The sequence below is a fragment of the Corvus moneduloides genome, chromosome 12 (assembly GCF_009650955.1).
Source record: "Corvus moneduloides isolate bCorMon1 chromosome 12, bCorMon1.pri, whole genome shotgun sequence".
Classification (NCBI taxonomy): domain Eukaryota; kingdom Metazoa; phylum Chordata; class Aves; order Passeriformes; family Corvidae; genus Corvus; species Corvus moneduloides.
This window is the reverse complement of record NC_045487.1, coordinates 107,932-123,777: the sequence shown is the minus strand read 5'-3', so window position 1 is coordinate 123,777 and position 15,846 is coordinate 107,932. Positions and strand designations below refer to the sequence as shown.

Here is a 15,846-nt window from a genome sequence, read left to right as displayed (position 1 = left end):
TTTTCACACTTTTCCCAGTATACTTGGACTCTCCTTCCCTCTCCAGCAAAGATGCTTTTTCTCTTGCCAGCTGTGCCTGTTGCCCTCTCCTGCATGTGGTCAAAGAGGATTTGGGAGTTCCAACAATAAAATGCAGCTGTACATCTCCCAGGCTAGTGAATGTAGGAACAGTGGCTTTGCTGCCCTGTGAGAATGGCACTCACAGCAAGGTTGCCTGATGGCTGTGGTTTTGAGAACAAGACAATATTTTGAGATCTATTAACTTTGCTTGTATGCTTTTCTGACAGGCTGTGTGTGTCATCCCTGGCACTGGGGAGCTTTGCAGAGGGCGTGGAGGCTGTGTATGGCATGTTTGATGGTGACAAGAACGAAGAACTGCCACGCTTGCTGCAGTGTACCATGGCTGATGTGCTCCTGGAGGAGGTACAGCAGTCTGACACCATGTTCATGTCCAACACCTTCTTGGTCTCCCACAGGTAGGACAGTGAGCAAGCTGGTTCTGGTGGGAATTGCATAGGAATATCAATGTGTTAGGTGGGGTGAGGCAGCCCTCCAGAATGCCTGTCAGTAGAGTCTGGAGCCTCCTACACCTTTTCCTCCAACAGGAAGCTGGGCATGGCTGGGCAGAAGCTGGGTTCCTCTGCTGTCCTTTGCTACATTCGTAATGAGGTGGCTGATCCAGCCAGCAACTTTTCTCTGACGGTGGCCAATGTGGGGACGTGCCAAGCCGTTCTGTGCCGAAGTGGAAAAGCACTGCCTCTCTCCAAAGTCTTCAGCCTTGAACAATGTTCAGAAGAAGCCAGGAGAGTCAAGGAGCAAAAAGCCATTATAACAGAGGTAGGTTTGGACCCTTTTCACTTCAGCTTCCACCCTCACGTAAAAGCTTGGTACAAGTACATGAGCTCAGCTGTCTGCATAACATTACAGGGGAGAGGGTGACATGAAGGTTCTGAATGACTTGTCTAGTGCTTTCTGCTCTGCCTCTTTTGCTGATTAGCTGTTCAAAATTGCATGTTCCTAAAACACTGTGGCCTAAGAACTATGGGTACAGGATGACATGTTGTGTGCAAAAGTATTAAAATGATTTCTAGAGAACTCTCTAAAGGTTAACTTTCTAAACACTTGGAAATAATAGGGAAGTTCCAAAGAATGGGAGAAATACATCTGTAAAGATCTTGAGAAATCAGTGCCAATCACTTTAGTTTTATGCTTTAGTTTATGGGTCTTTTAAAAAGTATTAAGTTGCTAGATAGAAGTATTTCTCACAAGCATAATGTGGTCACTGTGTTACAGCTCCTCAAGGTGCTGTAACGCTGCGGCATAGCACTCTGACTGAAAATAACTATGGGATTAATGTAGCATGTTAAATGGTTTAAAAACTGGCTCATTAATGGATTCTGAAAAAGAAAATTGAAATTATTGTCTAAGAGACTTCCCTGTGTGTCTCATCTGCTGGGTTTTAATACTTGGTGGCAGCAGCAGCAGTATTAACACCCAGAGGATACAGACATTAAGAACACCAAAACTAAATTCAAAACACTGACTTGGAAAAGAGACTGAGGGTTGTGGGCACGTCTCTTTATGGGAGACCACTGCCAGGCTGGCCAGGGGACCATCTAGCAGAAGGGGGTAATAGATCCGGGTTACAGAAACAGTTTGAGATACCTACTTGTTCTTTTTTTCCTCAGGATGTAGTGTCCCCACTTCAGAATGCCGTTATGTGTTAATAAAGAGGGAAATAGTTCAGACAATACACAGAAATAGTTTAATGTCTGGGTAACCTGTCTTGCACTGAGAAAGTCCAAAGTCACTATCCAACTTGTACTAAAAAAATAAGTTTCACATAAGACTCATCAGTGAGACTCTCTGGTCAGTGTACTGCAGGTAGTCTAGCTGCACATTTCAGAATAGTCTGCTACAATTCTTCAGAGCCCAACAAAAAGTCTTGTGGGATAAAAGTGTGTTATTGCCATCATGAGTGATGGTGGTTACTGTACCTGGTCATCGGGTATAGTGAATGTCTGCACTGTAGTACGTGCACCTAGATCCCTTTCTCCAATACTGCAGATGTGTAACTGGCATTTCTTGAGGCTCCAAACCAGCATATGGGCAGGGGAAAGGTTGCTTTGTAAATGATCTAATAGCACATCCAATGCTACTGCCTTGTTTCTCTTGTCTGCAGGACAATAAAGTGAACGGTGTGACTTGCTGTACTCGGATGCTGGGCTGTACATACCTGCATCCTTGGATCCTGCCCAAACCACATGTCAGTTCCATTCCACTGACGGTACAAGATGAGCTGCTACTTCTAGGGAACAAAGCTCTCTGGGAACACCTTTCTCATGCAGAGGCTGTCTCAGCTGTGCGGCACCTACACGACCCACGGGCTGCTGCAAAGAAACTCTGCACTTTAGCCCAAAGCTATGGTTGCCAAGACAATGTTGGTGCAATGGTAGTATGTCTGAACATCAGTGAGGACAACTGCACTTGTGAGATGCATGGCCTCACTCTGCCAGGCCCTGGGGGATTTAGTTCTACCACCACCAAGCCAGCAACACCTTCATGTAGCAGTGGAATTGCTTCAGAGTTCAGCAGTGAACTGTCTGCTTCTGAGGTTAGCAGTGAAGTGGGCTCTACTGCGTCAGATGAACACGGTGCTGTTGGTTTAGATGGCAGTTTGCTACCACGACAAGAACGACGTTGCAGCCTACATCCTGTGCCCCCCTCAAGCATCTTTCAGCGCCAACCTTCCAGTGCCACCTTCTCTAGCAACCAGTCTGACAATGGTCTAGATAGTGATGATGAGCAGCCTGTGGAAGGTGTGATGACAAACGGCAGTAAAGTGGAGGTAGAGGTGGACATCCACTGCTGTAAAGGAAAGGGTCTGGAGTTAGAACGTCCTGCTGCAGAGTACAGCTCCTCTGCTCCAGGGCCAGAGAATGATTCTGGGCTTGTACTCATCATTCGGAGGCAGAACAGCGTAAACAGCAACACTGTGCAGAGAGGGGTCAAGGAGAAGTGTGAACTGCAAAAATCTCTTTCCACATGTTGTCTTTATGGAAAGAAGCTTTCCAATGGCTCCATAGTGCCCTTGGAGGAGAGCCTCAACCTCATCGAAGTAGCAACAGAGGCACCCAAAAAGAAGACAGGCTATTTTGCTGCTCCATCCCAGGTGGAGCCAGAAGATCAATTTGTGGTGCCACCTGATCTGGAAGAGGAAGTGAAGGAACAGATGAAGCAGCACCAGGAGGATGGAGCAGATCAGGAGCTGAAAGAAGAACATGCAGCACCCCTGCCAGAGGAGTTTGACACAGCTCTGTAACCCTACGAGTACCACTCCCACATTATCTGTCCCAGGGAGCTCTGTTTCATAAGGGCTGTCTTGCCCTTTGAGGGAGCTGGGATCTGCAAGGAGTACAGGCACCTGCTGCTTCCTTAATGGAGTTGAGGAAGAATCAGGAAGGCCGACGTCTGGGCTGTCCACTTATGACTGTAGGGTCTCAGTTGTTCTATGAGCACTCAGATCCGGAGCTGAGCTCTGTGTTAGGGACTGTCTGATAAGTCCTTGAACCCCGAGGTTCTGCCAGCTCTGCAGGAAAGGGGCTGGTGTATGTGTGTGGGGGGTGAGGACGCTGCTGAGGGAGAAATGCTCAGTGTTTTGAGTCCTGTGAATATTTCTGATGCAGTGTCCCACCCTACCCCCCAGCACCTGACTTCGTTATTCCTTGAAAGAATACAGCCAGTTGCAATGGAGCTGACCTAAGAATGGTTTCCTACATTAATTGCACTCACTTTTATTTATTGCACTTAAGCTGTTCTTTTCCCCTTCAGCCCAGCACTTTATTATTTAGGGTTAGGGGAGAAAGCACTCCACAGCAGGTATGCTGTGGACTATTTGCAGTGGATGTTCTTAGGGCAGTGGAGGACTCAGGGTACCAGTATTCTGAGGAGCACTGGTGTAGGGGAGATCGAGGGTTATGGTGGGATCATTCTGTGCAGGATGAGAAAATACGTAGCTGAGTGATAAGCAGGTGCCAACCAATGCATTTTATATGGAGCATAGGAAAGATCAGCTCAGGACTGGTTTATTAAGGTAATGTATGGAGCTAGTGCTTCTAGCTGCAGAGCACAGACCCACCTCAACAACACCTCAGCAGCAACCTGGCCACCTTCATCATGGGTGCTTCACAGCAGAGGCTTCCTGTATCCAGAAGACATGGGATAAAACCAGGAGCTTGTGCTTGTCTCAGTGCTCAGTCAGAGGAGCCAAGCTGTATACAGTGGTGTGGCGCACTAAGGCTGGCAGAAGCATCCAGTGCTCTGTTCCATCAACATAAACCTCTGCATTGTCAGCTACAGTGTCTTTGTTTTTCCTGGAAACAGGAGACATATTCCAAATCCACAGAAACCAGCATTTCATGGTATGTGCCCAGTCTGGCCACAAACAAGCTGAAAGTATACTTGTTCCTGCTTAGCTTTCAGCACAAAAGCAAAAATGAAACTTTTCATCTTATTACCATTTTTATCAGCACCGAAAAAGATATTTAAAACAGTCCCATGAATGATGAACTGGCCAGTCTGCACTCAGATGCCTTGTGTTTCCATTAGGATTTTTGGAGCAGGGTGTAAGTTGGCTGCCTATGTCGTCGTTTTGTGTGAGGGTTGTGGAGACCAGTGCCTCTGTAGCATGCAGATCTCTTCCTTTCTGACAGAGCTGGATAGCAGCTGTCCCCATCATGTCAGTGGTGCAATAATCCTGACTGTAATGTGGGCTAGTGCCTTTTCTTCTTCAGTAATTATATTTATGAAGAAAACTTAAAAGTTTCTTCTGAAGAGATCTGAGGAGCTTGAGTTGTCTATTTTTGGATCAAATTTGGGCCTTGTTCAGAAGGAAATATTGTGCAGACTATTTGTGGGATTCTGTCAATATAGATCTTCTGACAAAATCTAATGGAGTTTTACTGAGATTTCAGAGCACCTTGAATTTCTTCTCACTAGGAAAAAAATGTATTTTTATCATGCATGAGGAGCAACATTTTAGGATATACTTTGTGCTAGTTGCAGTGTAATCATGAAACAACCCAACTTTTTCCAAAGTTTAAACTCTCAAAAATTTTGGTTGTTTAAACGCCTATTTCATTTGGAACTGGAGATTGAAGCTAATTCTTAAAATAACAGAAACAATAGCATTTGAATCCCTTAGGCAGAGAAACAACAGCAGAAAAGATTCAAATGCTAAACCCCAAAACTCTTTCATATTATCATCATATAAGTATGCAGGAAAGGTTCATCCCAATGTATTTGACTGCAGCTTTTGATTCTGTCACTGGTGATAATTTTACCAAATATCTGTGCCTACTAGCCTCATGAAAGGTTGAAATTCTCAGAACCCAGGGCTCCAACAGCCTCACACTTTCTGGTATCTGAAAGGGCTGTAGAACAGCCTCCATTCACTATGGGACTGATGCAGAAACCCTTCTTTCTGAGTAAGAATCTGACAAACCCTGCACTCCGAGTGGCACATATTAATGCAAATCAGGTCTCTATTTCTTGCACTGATATGGAAAGTCCCGTGTGTCCTTGCCAGTCTGAACCAGTAGTATTGTGTGCAGAGTTGCCACAAGGAGTGCAGGGTTTGTCAGATGTGTTGAAGGACTAAGGAAAACACAGCTCTGCGATGGAGCATACAGATTTCTGAACTGCACCTCTTAAAGGTAGTGGCAGGATGGAACAGAAGGAATTCCTACTTAGACTTTTTCTCCAGTGCTGTTTCTGGTTTTGAAGCAGAAAGGAAGTTTAAATACAGCCAGCTCCTATTTTCTATGAGTGTGAACTGTCATGGAAGACATAGCTTGTTATCTTTCTTACACTCCAGGTAGAATGCACAGATTTCTCTGAAGCTGGCATTATGAACTCTGGGCAGCACAGGCTGAGTTGACTTAACCTGTTCCAAATAGTCTTCCTCTGTTTGACTAACACGAGCACTGGTGTCCTCAAGCAGCTTCTGCATGTCTTCCATGTGCTTCTTCAGAGGATTAAGCTTTTCCATTTCAGCTATGGCATTGTGATGCTTTTTCTCCAGTCATCCAAAATCTTTTTCATGCATTAAAAATAGTGCCTGTTCATCACAAAAAGTGCTGCTTTTTCCTAGGCCAGTTTTGGGTGTCAGCAAAGACACTGGCATCATGTTTTCATGCAAATGTCTTGCATTTTCTAACACAAGATTCCAACTGCTGAGACATGCTTCAAGGTCACTGTCATCCAAAGAAATGGGTTTTTTCTGACATTGGTCAGATAGTGGTGTGGCTGGGTTATCTTCATCTATCTGGTGAGGACAGCTCATAGGACAGAGTGCTTCCCTCCACTACCTTTTGTTTTCCTACCTCCTTCTATGTCTTCCCTACCTTATTTATTAACACCACCTTAGATTTCAAGCTCCCAAGGAGCACTGCTGTAGGTGGAACAGGTATGAAAGGGCGAGTCTACTGAAGGACTCATAGCAGGGTACAGAAAGTGTCTTCCCAGTTCTCTTCCTGATCTTCAGTCCCTTCCCTGGTTTTTGTTTTTGGAGTTTGCAGAGATACTCTTGTGATCTTCTTCACATAACCACATCACTGAGAACATCCCACTCATTCACAGACTTGCTGTTAGAGAGAGGTTCTCAGCTTGAGGTCCTCAGGCTGTTTTGTCCCTGCTGAGCAATGCACGCCCTGCCACACTGCATGCAGCCACAGTGAGGCTGAGGAGTTTGTTGGTCCATCTCTTCAGTAATTCTGGCTCTGCTGATAAGCATACTTGCTGAGAAGGGTACTATGCTCTGTCCTGTCCTGTCCGGAAAGGCTTCTGCAAAAGGAACCCATAAAACTTATATTGAACGGGGGGTAGTTGGGGCCCAGGTGATAAAGGTAAGAGAGACCCTCCACATTGCCCCCAGAACAAGGAACAGGCACATGGAGGCCGCATCACAGACTGTTCATACCAGAATCTTCAGTTAGATGGGAGGATAACATCCTGTTCCAAGAAGGAGCAAGTATTTCCCTCTCTTGGGGACGAGCTGCTGTGAAGTCTGAAATCTTTCCCGTGGTACACAGGATCTTTGGTCACACCTAAGACTTTGGACCTGTGGGGTTTCTGCACTCCTTCCAGATAGATGCTGGTGGCTTTTGGGTCACTTGCAAAGGCCTTTCTTCTGGCAGTAGATCACCTCTTTGGTCTTGTGCAATTGTTGTCTGCTGTTCTATTGCTCTCTGAAGACTCAACTGTATTTTTCCTCTTTTTTCACATTTTAAAATGTTACTTTTTTAAACTTGACTCATATGACCTGGCGCATGTTAAATATTGCAGTGTACCAACTGTTTACTAAGTCATCTTTTTTCATGTTTTTTGTTTTTAAAAAGGAGAGTATTTTCTGTATCCCACTCTAGCATGCACCTTTAACAATCCCTGTTTTTATTGTGTATGGGAGTAGGTTGTCCAGTGAATGCACCCTCAGCACCGTGACCTATGTATTGCTTTGGAAAGGCAAATAACGTAAGATTGTTGGAAAACACTGGTCCATTGACATTGATTCTTTATTCAGATGTACAGAGCAGTTCAGGAAGGAAGAGTATTTTTGCATTGGATTTTCAGCTGACTTAGCAATAAAGATTTTTACTTTCATCTAACAGCTTACTCTGATTCTGTTACTGTGCTGGAAGAAATCTCTGCAATATCCCAGTCAAAGGTAGCTGTGTCTAGCAGCAGCTGTGCTGCAGGTTCACTGAGCTCTATGTGCTACTTCACTCATCAGCCTTCCATACAAAAACTTCTTGTAGAGCACTGTGAGGGTAGAATTAGACTTACCAATTATTAAGGCAGCTTTCTGTTTCCTGCTAGAGGAATCTGCCCTGTGAACTTGCTCTCAATAGCACTGTACAGCTCTAGAAGTAGCTGCAGCAAGAGGAAGTACAGAAATGTTAACAGAAATAGGACCACGATGGATTGTCCACATAAATCCCTGTGCTGAGACACTCAGTGCATTTAACTACTAAAAGGCGGAAGAAATCAAACAAACCCCAAAGCACCTAGTGTGTTCCTATTTGGCATCTGTTTTACTTTTGTGTCTCTAGTTCTAATAACGTTCCATGGTTTTGGTAATTGTGAGGATTTAGTAATGGTGCCAGTGAAAGAGCTGTGTCCAAGGCAAAGCATGTTTCTAGTGTGTTTAGTTTTTTTAATATGGGCAGAACTTATCTGTGAGACTGGGGTGGTTCCATCCTCATATGAACAGTGCACATAGTGGACGCTGCTCTGAAGTGGCATTTCATTTTGAGGCACGAGTTGGTGATTCTAGTGCTATTTTTCCCAGTAAAATTCCTATAAGAAGTTTTTCTAAAAAAAAGAAATAATAAGAGCAGCATCTAATTTCTCCAACTTGTACATTAAAAATGTATTTTGAAAACAGTATACTTCTATATTCAACCACCCATTTGATCTCATAAAGCTTTTGTCTGATTATCCCAATTCAGGGTATCTTTTTAAGCAAAACTCTTGTATACAAGTTATATAAAAAGACCATTTCATACAAAAATGGGCCCTCTCCAGGAGTTTGAAAAGGCATTGTGTCACAAGGTAGACTGAGTTTGTGGGGTTTTTTTCATGGCCTTATAAACGTCATGTTCACACCAGTCTGTTAATTCCAAGAGACCTACAAGGAAGCAGTATTTAGCTGCCACAACCAGGGGCTTTGATCACTTGTTTATAAGAGTTTTTTTTCTCAGTCAAGTCACATGTCTTTTGTAAAGACAGTTTAAGCTACAAAAAGCTGTTCATTGGCAGAAGCATGTAGTGGCAGTACTTGTAGGAAGCCCTCACTGGAGAACGGGACATCTAATAGTGGGATGGAAGGGCTGCCTTGTGAAGCAGGAGACAACCCACTGGATCAGCTTTCAGTCACCAATAATTCAATAATGCAAATTCAAGTTAGGAATAGCCTAACTCTACCCTATTTAAAGCTATGCCAGTTTGATGAATGTTCTCTAGCATTAAGGCTGCACTGTCCAGAAGGAAGGACACCATACTGCTTCATCTCAGTAAGGAGACTGGCAAAAATCCAGCCCATTACTGGAGTGGAGGAATCATTTGAAAGCTCTTATAATTGCAGTGGCTTCTGTTTCTGTTCATGAACTGTCCTGTAATCTCTGACAGCTAGGCCTGCACTGAGCAGGTATGCCATGGCAGCCATGCAGCCCAAGAGACCAGCAGCAATCTCTGCCCCATGCAGGCTGCACCAGAAGCCCTGATAGCCTTTGCTTTGATAAAGCTGCTCTCTCTCTTTGCACACTGATGAATTATAAACACTCAGCAGAGAATGGAAGAAATAGTACAGAGCAGGCCCTGTGCCAACTGCAATCACTATGTACAGGGTGCATTCAATTAGCAGCCATGCTGGGAAATGCCACGGTAGGCGTAGAACACCAACCAAAATAAGAACACAAGGGAAGACCAGGAGACACCCTCCCACGGCCATTGCTGCCCTTGCAATGGGCAGCTTCAGTAAGTAGAAACGTTGGTCAAGCTGCTGGGCTCGCTCCCCTTCCGCTCCGCTGAAGCCGCTGTAGGCCCCGCCGTATTGGTAGTAGTAGATGCCCCCCATGGCGGGGAGGCCGGTATATCCTCCCGTCGAGCCACCGGACACGGAGCTGCAGACCAGGATCAGGGCGGCGAGCAGGACCTCCATCATCTGGCAGCAGGCTGGAGGGGAGGCCGAGGTGAGTCCGCGACCGCAGAGCAGCGGCCCGGGAGGAAGCCGGGCCAGGCACTGCGCTCCGCAGGACGGAGGGAGCGGCTCCCGCCGGCCGCGCTCACCCCGGCCCGTGCGCAGGTATAGGCAGCGGCGGCGCTCCAGCGACCCCGGCACGGCGCGGCTTCCCCGCGGCCCCTCCGCCTCTGCTCCGGGTACGGCGCTAAGGAGAGATGACGCCGCTCAGCCCCGGCGCCGACGCGGACCCCGCGCGGCTGCCCACCCGCCCGCTCGCTCCCCTCACCGCCCGCTGTTCTCACCGCCCGCCCGCTCCCCTCACCGCCCGCTGTTCTCACCGCCCGCCCGCCCCGGCGCGTCCCCCACGCGCGGCACGGGGGCAGTCCCGCTCCGCCATGGCCCGGCGCGGCCCCGCTCCGCCGGCGCTGGGGACTGGGGGCCGGGCCGGGCCACCCCGGGGTAGTGCCGGCGCGGTGAACTCCGTCTCATCCGCTCGCCTCAGCCCCGCCAGCGCTTCTCGAGAGTGGTGGAAGCTCCAGCCCGGCCAGGCCCTGCCCCGTCTGGAGGTGCTCAGCTCCTCCGGCACCTGCGCACCGTTCACCAGCTGTTGGGCGTGTGTGTCCGCTCCCCTTCTCTTCCACCCGCAGCCCCTTGTGGCGATAACGTCCCGAGGTTTTCCACCTGCCACAGAACATGCTTGTTAGTACCCAACTTGCTGGAAACTGACTAAATTTAACTAATTAAACTTTCACAATTTTACGAGTTCTACTTTTTCCTGTGTTGTGAGTTTTGGTGAGTGTTCTTTATGCAGCTTTTCTGCCACCTCGTGCCTCTGTAAACTTTGACCGTGCCTCTCTGTTTCCTTATGAAACCCCAGTCCCAGCCTCTCTGGGCCTGCTGTAACTCCCCTAAACCCACCCTGTGATGCAGTGACTGCACCTCCATGCAGCTTCAAGACACAAGTGCACCAGCAGTTTACATCACAGCAAAACAACTGTCTCTGTCTTGTCCTGGCAATGCACAGCATTTTGTTGCTTCTCCAACTACCCCAGCACAGGGCCCGTGTTTCCAGGTACAGTCACTCACACCTTGGGATCTGTCCTGCAGTGCAACTATCAGGTTCCAGTTCGGCACTTCGGAGACCACATTCAGGCAATTTTCTTTAGAGACATTACCTTATATTTAGCCGTACAGAACCAGATAGACCTCTTTTGTGTCTTTTTGCTGGAGGCCACTTCAGCCACCTATGATGGGACCTTTTTACTGACAATAATGTACTGCTGCCAGTCTGTCTTGCCATCCTGACAGACTCCTTAGCACAGCATCTATCACCTTCCAGCAGAGAAGGTGATTAATCACTCCTGTGCTTATTGGTGGTGGTTGGAGTGAAGGCAGGTGTCCAGGATCTCACCCATGCACAAGCGTCAACATTTCTGAGGGCTGGTAAGGGCAGAGCTGATTCAGGAAAGGGAGAAAAGTAAACAGCAGGACAATTTGGAAATACAGTGGGAAACACAGAAAACTCCACATTCAGAGCAAATGCTTTTATTCAAGAGTTTGACCAAACACTGCCTGTAAAAGCTCTTTGCTTCTACAGCAAAAAAATTGCAAAGAAATACTTTCATTGCATTTAGGAAAACAGATATTTTTAGGGAAACAGTTATACTATAAGGTCTCAGACAGAATACCTGAATATGTGCCCTGAGAGGTCCAGATTTGTCTCTAAGATGCAGAAATACATTTTCTCCATCTGTAAGACTGGTGGCAACAGTAAGACTGTTTCACCCTTCTGTCTTTGCAGGAGCAACAGCAGTAACTCTATAGAGTTATATGGTGAAAAGCCTATAAACTCACCTCAGCACTGTGGGAAAACACTCTCCTCAACACTTCACCTGATTCCACAAAGGACTGGAGATCTGAAAATGCATCTTAAAATTTACTTAGGTTGAGGTAAGAGAGAAGGAAAACAAAAGAACCATTGTTTCAATGTCCAGTTCAGATAGAGGGGACAGAAGTTGTGTCCTAAGTTAGAAAATGGGGAATCCATAGAGAGCTTAGGACAAGGACTCTGGAGATAGTGCAGATGCTCAGTGGTGAGGCTGTTGCACACAGCTTTTCATCTGTATGTGTTGCATCACTTATGCTGATGTGACAGAAACCAGGCCTCTTTGCTGGATGGGTTTAAAAGTTTTAGCAATCCTTTGTGAACTTTTAGGATCATGCACAGTGCCATTTTGCTTAGTAGAGCTTTTAACTGACATGAAAGGGACATGAAGAGCTAAGTCAAATAATCATGAGTCACAAGAAGGGATGAAATAAGTGTTTCTTATGCAGAGTGTTTCTCCTGGTCATCCAGCAAACTGAGCTAAAACTTTCTTTAGATTTGTGTGTAATTTACTTGTTCAAAGTCAGAGCTAAGAAGTATTGCTCTGTTGGAGTTGTGCTCAGTGTTTTGCTGGAGCATTTGCTGCTAAAAAATGAGGTACAAACTTCAAGATATTGTAGAAGTGAGTCAGTCTTATTCCATTTCTGTTGCTGTAATGGGAAATCTTAAAAACATGCTTGGTGTCACTTCACTCCTGCTCAAAGTACCGTAGCTGAACTTGGTCAGCATCATCTTCTGGGTTCTTATTCTCACCGCAGCAAATACCAGTCAGCAGAACAGAGCAATAGGAAGGCTATAACAGTATATAACAGTATCAATCTTCACCTGTTTTGGCTTCTTTTTATAATTATTTTTTATTATTATTATTTTGGCTTCTTTGTTTCTGGCTACTTCTGATATCATTGCTGCACTAAGGGAGAAAAGGGCCTGGTTTGGCTTGCCATGGACCAAGTGCTCTGACCTGGTTCAGTGCCCTCCCTGGGAACTTGGAGGGTAAAGTGGTAGGAGCAAGTAATGAACTGCCTCATATTCTCCAGCTTGAGGCAACTGGGAGCTGTAGCACAATCACTGCTGAACACCACAACCAGATTTATTGACCGTCCCACATAAATAAATAATCACAGGGACAATGAGTGCAGCATGATGACGATAGAGCAGTACTGTAGAAAAGAACTGGAGGTTATTGTGAATGACAAACTGAACTCAAGTCCACTATGTCATCCTGTTGCGAAAAAACTAACATTTCTAGGGTATATGAACAGGAGTGTCACATGTTGGATGCGTGAAGAAATTCTTCTGCCCCTGCTTCACCACTGGCTTGGCCTCAGTCTTGCACACTGTGTTTCCAGAGGCAAGTGGATCGGCTGGAGGGGATTCAGAAGAAAGCAAAAGAAATCTCTAGAAATACAGCCTATGAGAAAAAGGTTGATCACAGAAATCTCATTTGAAATAACAAGTGTCTCTTAACAACTTGCAACCTTGTTAATAGAGAGATGTCTAAACAACTTGCAAACTTGTAAAAAACCGCTGTCAAAAGCAGGGAAATATTTTGTTCACTTTATCTGTTGTTGGCATGGTCAGGAAAAAGAAAGGTTAGCTTGAAGCAAAAGGGATGTACTTTAGGCGCCCTCAATGTTTCTCACACACACTCCAACTCCACTATTTTATAAGGAGATGAGCAGTTGTTATAGGAGTGGATTAGTCAGGCAGATGGTAGGTTTTCATCAATGGGGCTCTAATTCAGTCATGAGAAGGCTGGCCTGTCTGTGTTCTTGTGACAAGGAAGTGCTGGTGCTGCCCACGCCACCCGCTGCAAGCTCACAGTGTCATCTCACCCCACAAAGCCACTGTGCCCCTTTCCACCCCACCCCCATTGGCTGGTCACTGTCCCAGTGGCTCCAAGGCCATTGGAGGACAGCTGCCATGACATATCATGCAACCGCTCAAGTCTCTGAAGTCATAAGTCAAACACAGGATATGCACTTACCTGGATAATATTTACCTGGATGTAAACAGACACAAGTCTGGACAAGATGTCTTTCACTGTACTCAGGAACCAGTAACATTCACAGTTTGTGGAACATTCCTCTCAGCATCTGTAACAGGAGTTGCAAGTCTTTAATTGTGGCTGTTGGGCCTGTAGCTCACTGGTGCTTCCAACTCCCCACAAACCTGGAGGCACTCTGTGTCTCTCAACGTGCTTGCAATGGACTCAGTGCCCAGGCTGAGCAAGCAAAGGCTCCTGTACCTGATGGACTCTGTCCCCTCCCAGCACCACAGTGGTCAGTGGCTGCGGAATGCAGTCTGTCATGCCCAGCACAGCTGCTATCAGGTTGCTGCAGTGCATTTTTGGGTGCTGGTGTTGTGGGAGGCACACAAGAAGCCATAATCATGAAAGCTCTTGTTTTTTATATTCCCTGTTTTTCTTGATGGAGGGAAATGGCAAATAGTAGGAGACAGTGCTCGTTAAGGTGTGTTAATGCAGCTGTTTTCAATCTGCCCAGGGCTTGCAGAGCAGAGTTCTGCCAGGAGCCTGGGCAGTGTCCCTGTCCCTGCTGTAATGCCCTCCATTTGCACACTGTGGAGCCACCTTGTTCCCCTTCCAAAAGAAATGCAGACACCAGACAGCCCCTAGATGCCAGTGCTCGGCTTTCCAAAGCGCAGTTCACACAGGCGGCAAGAGCATCCTGCAAGCCACTTGCGATGCACAGGATGCTTTTCCAGAATAGGCATCTCTAGCTAGACTGTGCAATTTCAGTGTATTTCAGATTTTTTTTCTGAGATCAAATCAAAATTGATCCTGAATACAGGCAGATAGATAAAGTGTAGCTACTGTGAACTTTTTAATTACCTCGTTATTGGCTTTGAGCCACTCTTTGTGGATTGTGCCATCTTTCTGGCTCTTAAACACAGTGTTTGCACAGCTTTGGAGAACATAGCTGGGCTTTTTTGGAACTGATTTTTGTGCTCTGATTATGCAAAGAGGTAACAGGTGCTATGCTCCATTTCAGCAATTAAGATGGCTGGAGGCACAAGCATCACCATCACTTGATCAGAGACTCATGCTGATATGTGCAGGTTTGGCACAGCAGCCCTGCCTACACCGTCAGACAGCTTTAACTCTGAAAATATGCATTTTCAGAGTGCCTGTGTGACCTGACCTGTCGGGGACAAGGTTTGTGCCTTGTCAGAAAACCTGCTGCAGTGTTATAATGATGCTGTCAGAATCAATAAACAAACACAACATTCATGAGAGATATGGAGGCTTTATTGCTGTTTGCTTATCTGAGACCTTAATAATAAATTGATTAAAAAAAAAAAGGGGTAAGGAAAAAATCATATCATTGGTTACTAAAAACTGATTCAAGTAGGAATGCAGGGACCAAACAGAGATTAGGATACACACAAACCCTGAACTGGTTGGCGCTGTACCAGTGTCTGAAAGGAGCAGACATAAATTGCTGGAAATAAAAGCAAAATATAAGGAGGTAACTAGTGAAGTGATTTGTTACCGACCCTGGTGGATTTTTGTGCAGAGTACTAGTTGGGTGTCTGTCCCTGCAGTAGTGCACCCTGAATTTGCAAAACTATCCTTGTGTATGACCTACCTGCAGCCTGACAGAGACAGGTTTGTCAGTGTAGTGATGCTTGAGCCTGTGCTCCCCTCAGGCAGCTGTTTGTCAGTCCTGCTTTGTGACTGCAGCTCAGTCTGGAAGCCAAACTGCTTGCTCTTACTGGCTTCGCCTCTGCTCACAGGAGTGGGACTCTGGGAGACCTGGTACCAGAGAAGGGTGGTACCATAAAACACTAGTTTCTCCTTCCACTGGGAAGAGATAAAAATCAATTGCTCAAGCTACACAAGAAAGAGGGAGCTGAAGAGGTATGTGGGGTTGACCTGCTGAGACAGAGGAGCAATCTACAGAGGGCGGAGGCAAGTCAGTGGAGTGAGGTGCTAGTGGGGAGCATAGGGCCTGATGGTCCAGAGAGACAGCAGCCTTGCTGGCAGAAATGCATCCTGCAGGGTGTGGCTTCCTCTTCCACCGCACCATAGAAGGATGGCTTGGCCATATTTCTAGAATACAAAGTGCTGAATTGTGAGTTCATGCTTTGGTCCTAGGAGGCCCTGTGCACAATGAGGAGTGGGAGGATAGGGGCTGCATACCCCACGTGAGAGCATCTGGAGGACTGGAGTCATGCAGTGAGAGGAGAAGGGCATTGTAAT

At 46.3% G+C, this 15,846-nt stretch overlaps 2 protein-coding genes across 10 annotated transcripts in view; one reads left to right on the top strand and one right to left on the bottom strand.

Moving 5' to 3' along the window:
- PHLPP2 (PH domain and leucine rich repeat protein phosphatase 2) overlaps nt 1–7,659 on the top strand; it is a 34,451-nt gene extending 26,792 nt beyond the window's left edge. For both annotated transcript variants that reach the window (XM_032121508.1, XM_032121509.1), the window contains exons 17-19: nt 288–476; nt 606–837; nt 2,183–7,659. In XM_032121508.1, coding sequence (XP_031977399.1) covers nt 288–476; nt 606–837; nt 2,183–3,322 — 1,561 coding nt within the window. In that variant the 3' untranslated portion in view covers nt 3,323–7,659. The remainder of the gene's footprint in view (nt 1–287; nt 477–605; nt 838–2,182) is intronic.
- On the bottom strand, nt 7,380–13,886 carry MARVELD3 (MARVEL domain containing 3). 8 transcript variants are annotated; one of them, XM_032121532.1, is made up of 5 exons: nt 13,797–13,886; nt 13,612–13,720; nt 10,078–10,420; nt 9,847–9,944; nt 7,380–9,732 (listed from the first exon to the last, which is right to left on the bottom strand). In XM_032121532.1, the coding sequence occupies exons 2-5, from the start codon at nt 13,688–13,690 to the stop codon at nt 9,131–9,133; spliced, it is 1,122 nt and encodes a 373-aa protein (XP_031977423.1). In that variant the 5' UTR covers nt 13,691–13,720; nt 13,797–13,886; the 3' UTR covers nt 7,380–9,130. The 8 variants fall into 8 exon arrangements, 2 of the variants coding, with proteins under 2 accessions (XP_031977423.1, XP_031977422.1); XR_004242520.1 differs by lacking the exon at nt 13,797–13,886 and adding an exon at nt 11,594–11,655 and having other exon boundaries at nt 9,642–9,732; nt 10,326–11,194; nt 13,612–13,700; XM_032121531.1 differs by having other exon boundaries at nt 7,380–9,944.
- Nucleotides 13,887–15,846: the final 1,960 nt, after the last annotated feature.